The sequence below is a fragment of the Felis catus genome, chromosome A2 (genome assembly GCF_018350175.1).
Source record: "Felis catus isolate Fca126 chromosome A2, F.catus_Fca126_mat1.0, whole genome shotgun sequence".
In the NCBI taxonomy this organism is placed as follows: Eukaryota; Metazoa; Chordata; class Mammalia; order Carnivora; family Felidae; genus Felis; species Felis catus.
Window position 1 is genome coordinate 70,737,109 of NC_058369.1, and position 8,632 is coordinate 70,745,740.

The 8,632-nt window shown below is 44.3% G+C and overlaps 1 protein-coding gene across 7 annotated transcripts in view; it reads right to left on the reverse strand.

Moving 5' to 3' along the window:
• BLVRA (biliverdin reductase A) overlaps positions 1–8,177 on the reverse strand; it is a 51,350-nt gene extending 43,173 nt beyond the window's left edge. The window contains exons 1-3 of one of the 7 annotated variants that reach the window (XM_045052173.1): positions 7,540–7,693; positions 2,968–3,104; positions 1,987–2,019 (exon numbers count right to left, since the gene is read on the reverse strand). In XM_045052173.1, coding sequence (XP_044908108.1) covers positions 1,987–1,994 — 8 coding nt within the window. In that variant the 5' untranslated portion in view covers positions 1,995–2,019; positions 2,968–3,104; positions 7,540–7,693. Of the gene's footprint in view, positions 1–1,986; positions 2,020–2,967; positions 3,105–4,095; positions 4,230–7,539; positions 7,708–8,047 lie in introns of those variants that run through there. The other 6 variants (XM_023250188.2, XM_023250189.2, XM_023250191.2 and 3 more) reach the window with 6 other exon arrangements.
• Between the last annotated feature and the right edge of the window lie 455 nt (positions 8,178–8,632).

The window sequence follows — 8,632 nt, forward strand, 5'->3', positions numbered from 1 at the left end:
ACTTTTTCTTCAGGACTCCTAAGACCATATGAATTTAAGTGAGTCACAGGGGGTTTCACAATAAGGGGTCAGAGGCACCAGAAAGTGGTTAAGAGAAGTCAGCCCTGAAGTGAGGAAGGCCAGGGGATCAGGCAGTAGTGAGACTTACTTTTGACTTTTATCATTTTGTAGCTTTTGAGTTTTGTACTAGGTGTTTGTATTGACGTTACTACAAAAATAATTTTTAAAAATTATTATTTACGATGAATTTCTGTATAATGGTAAGAAAGAAGCCCGACTGCAGCAGGTTGAGAATGACTTGGGAGAGAGGAATAAAATGGAGAAATTACCCATGGACATCTCTTTCAAGCCTCCCTTTGAAAGAGATTGAGAACAGTAAGATTACAGTAGCTTGACAAGATGTCATGTGTTATTTTATTCTGAAGAAAGTAAAAACTAAGGCATTTTGAAATATTAATGAGAACGAATTAGTAGAAATGAGGTTAATAATGCAGGTGGTAAGGGAGATAACTAGGGAAGCCATAAGAGGTCTGAAGAGGCAGCAGAATTTGCAATTCAGAGTATGGACAGGGGTCTCATGGGACAATAGAAATGTCTTGGACTAGATGCTATTTTCTTTCTATATCCAGCCAAAGCATGGGGTAGGGAACTGCTTGAGGGCAGGCCTGACTAGTCTAAGCTAATTGGCAAAATCTTGGTTCCTCTAACCCAATAATTAGTCCAAGAGTGGGCATGTGACATAATTCTTAATAAAACCTAAGGAGGCATTTGGTAGGACTTCAAAAAAAAAAAAAAAAACAAAACAAGAAGTTCCTACTTTTCTGGGAGAGCCACAGGAAGTTATCTCTTTCTCCTGCTCAAAGTGAATGAGGAAGCATGTAGCCCCAACGGGTTAACTGGCAGCCATCCCATAACCATAAGGGGAACCATCTCTAGGATAAAGCTAACACTTGGATAAAAAGCAGAGCGGTGAAATGATCCTGGATCCTCAAGATTGCCGAGTCACCAGATCAACCAGCCCTGAACCCTGCCCTCCATTTGGACTTCCAAGATAAAAAAAACACGTGAAGTTGGATTTTCCTATGCTCACAGCCTGGAGCTCTCTCACTGACAGACATCCCTTCCACTGTGAGAAGAGCAGTAAGACAAATGGGAAGGAATTGAGAGAGATGATGTCTGATGGTTCTAATTTTTCTCTGTAAGGTAAAAGGTGGTCCAGATGCTAACAGTAAGGAGAGAGCAGGGAAGGGTGAGAAGACTGGACCTGGCCATCCAGGGCAATGGGAAAGGGGGCCTCCTGCAGCTACATGGGGGCCAGGCTGGCAGTGCTGAGTACCCACTTGAGGGTTTAGAGATAGCTGCAAGCTGTAAACAGCAGGAAGCTATACCACTCACCTCAGACCACTGTCCTGGGTTTGGATTGGTGGATAAACAGGACAAGAGGAAAAGAAAAGTTAGGGACATCAGACCAAGAGTGGTTGAAAAGATGGAACCCACAATTCAGTGGCTTGGAAAGGAGTAAAGACAGGAAGAAGCTGGTTAGTCAGGAAAAAGAACAAAACAGCCAAGTGACTAGACATCTCACCAGATCAAAGAACAGGGACAGTGGAATGGAGAACCCCCAGGAGACAATGCAGAGAGTAAGTGTCCCCAGAATAACACAAAGCAGGGCTCTAGGCCCAGCACCCCAACGCCGCCCCGCTGTCCACTCCATGCCTAGCTCTTGACTGTTGTTTCAGGATTAACTGCAATAGATAAATTCTAATCTAACTGAGGCTGGACAGACACAGATAAGAACTCAGAAGAGCCTAATTCCTCCTATATCACCCAGAGCCATGTGCACGTGGGCAGGTTGGAGGAGAAATGTTTTCAAGTTTGTGCAGATGTTTCTGAAAGCTCTCTAGGGAGACAAGACACTCTGTGAAAGAGAAATGAGGAATACTGCAAGAAAAGCATTCCTTAAACTGGTCCTTTTAAAGAACTTACCTCTGCATTCATCTTGGTCCCTTCCTTCAGTGGCTGTGAAGACAAAAGCAGAGGTCAGGACTCAGATGACACCTGCCCCACACTCCAGGCAGACACTCCCCGCTGCCACCCCACTCTCTCCCACACTACTTACTGTCCACTGGCCCTATCTTCCCCAAATGCCTCCACCACCTTGAGCCCTCCAGTAAGGGGACCCAGGCCAGTGTCTGATTCTGAGGCTGCTGGTGGTGGACTCCCCTGGGATGTCATGCCCGTGATGTTTCTCTGAAGAAGGACATTTCCAACCCCCAGGCACACCTCCTATACTAGATGAGGGACTGTAAACACAATGCCATGTGTATTTAAAAGAATAATGCTTGTCCCAAAGCTAGTGCTTGGAGAGGATAGCTTCGGGTCTGCCTTTCTTTTATGGAGACAAGCAGGGCAGCAGGAAATACACACTTCTTTTTTTTTCCTCCCAGCTGACTTTCTAAAGGATTAAATTTATTACGAACAGTTTGATAGGCTAATCTGAACCTGCAGCATTAAGGAGGAGGAAGGAAGGAAGGAACAAGTCATCAGGAGTCGGAAGAAATGGGGAAGGAAAAAGGGAAGGGAAGGAGAAACAGGAGAGAGAAGGAAAAGAAATAAAAAACTAGTACAGAATAGTGGCTCCAAACTTTGATGTACTCCAAGAACTGCTTGTTGAAAATGCATATTTCTGGGTTCTACCCCCAGTGTCTGACTCAGGAAGTCTACAGGGGAAGGGAGGCTAAAAATTGGGTATTTTCAACAGTCATCCAAGAGATCATGCACACATGGTCAGACAGCCACACTTGGAGAAACACTAGAACAGAGAGGCCTATAAAACTTAACTTTTTCATTTGTTTTTCAGAGCTGTTAGAATTGCCACTTTATTTCAACTAAGACTTGGGCAGGCAATGGCAGGGTGACTGGGTAACCAGAAATGACAAAGAGCTAAAGCCTCTCTAGCCCCTCTACCTGCGTGGGATGTCCAGGACGCCAATGCAGATGACTGCTCAGAGCTGGAGGAGAAGGAGGGCTCTCCAAGTCCTCTGGGAAGAAAAGGCCATGGTAGCCTCAATCCTTGGACCCATCCCTGAATTTGATCTTGTCCTCTTTCAAAATATAGAAAGAGTTGAACACAGTGATGATAACCATGAATAAGAACAATGAAATAATAACATCAATTATTTGAAAAAACAAAAACAGGGGTGCCTGGGTGGCTCAATTGGTTAAGTGTCTGACTTCTGCTCAGGTCATGATCTCTCGGTTGGAGTTCAAGCCCCGCATCGGGCTCTGTGCTGACAGCTTGGAGCCTGGAGCCTGCTTCAATGCTATGTCTCCCTCTCTCTCTGCCCTCCCCCCACTAGCTCGAGGGCGTTCTCTCTCAAAAATAAACATTAAAAAAATTAAAAAAACAAAAACAAAAACACTTGACTCCTGACAATCCTATGAACACCTGGGAGGTCACCTAGGCTGTGTGTTGAAAATAACCCATTTTCAGTAATTCCCCTCCCTTCTCTCTTCTCATTCCGCCTGTTTTGAGATCAGGTCTCATGACCCAACCTAGCCTGCACACATGCAATCTTTCCTTTAATAATCTGGAGGTTTCATGTTTCCTGAAAAAATATGAAAAAGGGAACTGCTAGAAGACAAACCCTAAAAAGCAGGAAGTGACAAAGTGGGTAAGCTTTCTTCTCAGATCTCAGGGAGTCAGTATAGGTGTAATGTCTTGTGCATAAAATATCTCAGAGGTATGACTAACACACTGATAGCAAAGTCAGGGAAAAAAGCCAAAACTAAGGCAAGGATGTGTGTTAAGCAACGGTCTTGACCACAGGGACTCCCCAGAGAACACACTTGGTTGCCCTCCCCTGCATAGATGCCCTATCCTAAACTCTATTGTGCTTTACTTATGTTCTTAACAACTTTAGTCTAAGCCTGCTTAGAGCTTACATGTGAGTGGAAAAGTCAGATAACAAAATGCAAAAATATGAGGATAATAACAGTTTTGAGCTTACTTGTGTCAACTACTTTATATTCACACTAACCCATAAAACCCTTGACAAAAAGGCCAACACTAACTCCATTTTACAGATGAGATACCTGAAGTGCAGGGTGGGTAAAAGCGTTTGGTCTTTCACAGTCAAGGCACTGTAGCACTGCACTGTAATTTTCAGACTTTCTGGTTCTAGAGCCAAATTCCAGAGTGCTCCGGAGAACTTTACAGATCCTGTCAGACAGCTATTATGACAAACAGGAGAATGAGTGTTTGCCCTGCTTCAGTCATGGGCTAGCCAAGCAGCCATGTCCAAACAGATTCATCGTAGGCTGTGTGGCTGGACTTCATCTCTAAGGTCTGTTCCAGCTCTAAAATGTTCTGATTTCCACAAAAGGAAATTCAGATAACTCTTAAAATAGGTGGAACAATGCTCAACCTCAGTCAGTCATGATCACAGAATGCAAATTATTATTTCACAATTATTTCTGATGCTCTATCAGACTGTCAGAGATCAAAATGTTTGCCACAGTGCAGTGGTCAAAGTGTGGGGAACAGACTCTCTGACAATATCAGGGGGACTACAGATGGGTATCATCTCCATAGTGGGCAGCTTAGCAATGTCTATTACAAATCTAAATTCAGGCAACCTCTGACATAGCCATTCCACTGCTTCCAATTTGTCTCCAATCCCCAAATCATATTCAAGAGAAATTAAACTGCCCTAAGTCCTTTGTCTTCATAGAAACATTGCTACTACTTGCTCCTCACATGAGAACTTCCAGGAAAGTTTTCCTATAAAAAATGTCTACAAAACATTGTTAATAAACTTGACTGCTTCCCCAAAGAATCTGGGAAAGCAAAACAAAAGAAAACAAACAAACAAAAAATGATTTGGAGAAATGCACATGTGTGAAACAATTCCACTTACAAATCTACTGCATTAGGCATTAGCAATCTACCACCTAGGATGAATAGCACTGTCATGTATAAAGCACATTCAACTAAGGGATCCTTCCCATGTCCTTTTCCATCCAGCTTTCAACTCCCCTTAAGATGGCACTATCAGGAGGCAGAACCCTGGCCAGGTGAGATCTGGCTCTGCCTTTCCACATCTTCCCTGCTCATCACACAACTCTCTCTTCCTCCCCACTGTCTTGCCAAGACTAGTTAAGGTTTGAAAAGAACCCAGGGAGAATTTTATTCTATATTTAATATATTCTTAAATATCTAAGACCTAATCCTATAACAAGAAGATTTAGGTTTGTTTGCTAGTTTATTTCAAGGGTTTAATATTTAAATGGTCCAACTTAAGTTGGGCCAAAAAAACTTAAGTTTTTGACTTTTAGTATTATATTTAGAAATACTTATAGACATTCTTATTTCCTTGATTTTTAATTCTTTTATACTTTTATATTTTAATCAATCTAAATAGTATTGTGGTGATGGCATAAGACTCTAACTATACTTTTCCCCCAAATAGTTGAGTTGTTCCCAAATCATTAATTGAATATTTCATCCTTTCCCCCAATGACTCATACATAACTTTTTATGAACACAGTTATTCTTTTTTTCACCTCCTCTACTGTGTCACTGACCTTTATTCCCATGCCTATAATATATTGTTTACATAACTGTGGCTTAACAATGTTTTGCTATCTGGCAGTTCAAGTTCTCTCATTAACTTGTAGAGTATTCCTATCTAGTCTTGCCTGTTTGTACTTCCAGATTAATTTTAGAATATCTTTGTCAAGTTAAAAAAACAAAAAAACAAAAAACAATTTCACTGGGATGTGCCTATCATTGCATCAAACGTATAAATTAAATTAATGTAAATTAATAGGTTTTCTCATCGAGAAATATATGGTATGCCTGTCTAGGAGCAGGCACTTTAAGAAAAATTACAAAACAGAAGAATCTTGAGTTAGTTCCTGAATTACCACATAATAACAAATGATAGTTCAGGCTGCAGTGGTTCACTAGAAAGATAAAGAAAAAAGGCAACACTTTTGCATAAAAGACCTTCTTAAACCAATTTAAAGCAGGTTTCTCCTTTCCCCTACTGTGGCAGGTCTACTAACTAAACAGAGGTGGAGTTTGAGCTTTGACCCCAAAATATGAGGCACTGAGGTACACACAGACAAGTTATCCCTCTGGGGGATAAGAACCTGCCTGTGACTCAAGAGCCCAGAATTCTACACCTGGCATGGGCACCCACTACCACTCTGACCAAGGCCAACGTACATGGCCTCTTACTGCCTTGGTTTCTGCACCACAAGAAAGGAAAGGGGGCAGATGAACTTTACACAAACTTAGATGATCTCTACGCTCTCCTTCAGTGCTGACATGCTATAATTCTAACCCACTTCACTTCTATTTTTTCTTCTCCTCTGGCCTTAGCTTCCTCAGTGTTTGTCTCGGTTAACTGGAGGTCATTAGCTTCTCTCCTGGTTCTCTCATGGGCAGAACTGTACACAAGTAAACTGGGACAAGGCTTGGGTTATCAGAACCAGGGAAGCTTTCTTGAACACTCCTTCTAAACCTAAGCCACTCTCTTCCCCATCCCACCTTCTTGCCCCTACTGCTCAATGTTCCTCCTATTCCTCATCACCATTTCAAAACTTTCTACCTTTTCAAGATCAAGTGATCTTGATATAGTAAGAGAGAAAGGAGATAGCAGAAGTCAAAATACTTTTAAGGAATAAACGTCTACTGTATTGAAACTTGTAAGGATACATCCATGTTTTGTGTGGTTTTTTTTTTAAGTGACTTATTAATTTAAATTGCAAGCAATGTGCAACTCAGTTTCAAAATCGGGTTGAGATCAGGACATTCTGGGCCGATACATGTTGTTAGGCACTGATCCCCCAGCAAGATCTGAACCTTGACTCCCTCTTACTGAAAGACTAGTTCTTTCTGTAGGAGGAAACCATGAACTACTGAAGAGCTGACCACAGCACAACTGAGGAGTGGGGGTGGGCAAAGGAACACAGAGCTTCCACACAGGCAAAACGTGTAGGAGTAACTTTTTGTTTTTAACATTTTAAAAAGTCCTTACATACACAAAACAAAGGGTGGTTGCCAGAGGGAAGGTGGGAAGAAGTCTCTAGCATGCTTTACTACCAAATGACTAGAACTGTGTAACTGAAGTTAACCGTTCTAGGATACTCAGCCCGCAAAACAATATAGACCTGCCTGTGCTATAAGGTAGCCACTTGACACGTACAGCTATGTAAATGTTAAATATAGGCCATTTCCATTACCACAGAAAGTTCTATTGGACAGCACTGACCTACTCTCTTTTTCACCCAGACTTATTTTGTTCTTACATCGTCTCTGTCCCCAGTATCTTAGTCATTTATTTTTTATATTTATGCGTTACTATTCTACGTGATGTCGTAAACTACGTTAATTTATTTGTCAAACAATTCAGGGTATCAGTACTTCGAAACATCTGTGTATATATTTAACCCTGCTGCTGCTGAGAGCTCAGCCTTAGTTTTTTAGAGCGCACTTAATTCACGTAACCCTCACAGGGGTCTGTGAAATACCTGATACTTCCCAGTTTCCCAAGAGGAAAGTGTGGCGAAGAGAAGCTACGGGGCTTGCGCAGGATTCGTACCCGAGGAGCAGAACCCGGCCCCGCACATCTCCTGTGGGCCGAGCTGTCTCCCCAACGTTGGAGCTGCCTCGACAGAACCACTGGCTCAGCCTCAGTCCCCTAGGCTACACCGTAGATGTACGCAGCACCAGTCTACGTAAAAACCGAAACCATAAACTCTTCTTAGATAAAATACAGATTTTTTAAACACTCTTGCATTTTGGAGGAAGCCCCTTCCCGAGGGAGCTCGTCGCGATCACCAAGCCTCCGGACTGCTAGCTTCCCTCTGGGCCCAGCGGAGCGAGATAGGAGGCGCTGAGGCTGCGCCTGCGGTTTGGGGCTTGGGCCCGAGACCGCAGGGTCGGCGCCGGCCTCCGGGGAGCCGCGCTCTCCAAGCTCCTAACCCGAAGGCATTATCAAAGCTGCCCGCGACCCCCACTCCGCGACGGGAACCTTACCTGCCGCGGGGCACAAAGCTCGGATTCTGCGCGCAGCCGCCTTGCTGCCACCTGACCGCCCTGCTGTAGGAGGCGGGAGCCGGGCTCGGATTGGCCGCGGCGCCGGAGGACGCGAGGGCGCGCGGGGGCGAAGGGGTGGGGGGAGAGCAAATGGGGCTGGGAGGGGAGGGGCCCTGTCTCCCGCCCGCTTCTGGGAGAGCCCGGCTCTAGCGTTCCACTCCGCTAGAGGGCCGCAGGGCTGGCTGTGAACCTGAGCTGCCTCCAGCCTGCCCCTCGGACTTCTGCCTTGCTCCGCTGCGGGGCCATTGGGAGCTTGCGAACAGGAGGAGATGACCTTAGGCCGTGCTCGGGACCTGCGAGGCCTGAGGGGGAAAGGGGTGGGGGCCTCACCGAGTGCTCGGTCCCTCTCCTTGGCCGCACCGCAACCACGTGAAACCTGCTCGGTTCTTTTTGGGCCCAGACCAAAGAGGCAGCAAAACTTTTTTTTTTCTTTTTTCTTTTGGTGTTTCTTCCATTACCATCTTAATGATTTTAAGTGCACAGTTAAGCGGTGTCAAGTACGGTAACATTGTGCGATGATCACCA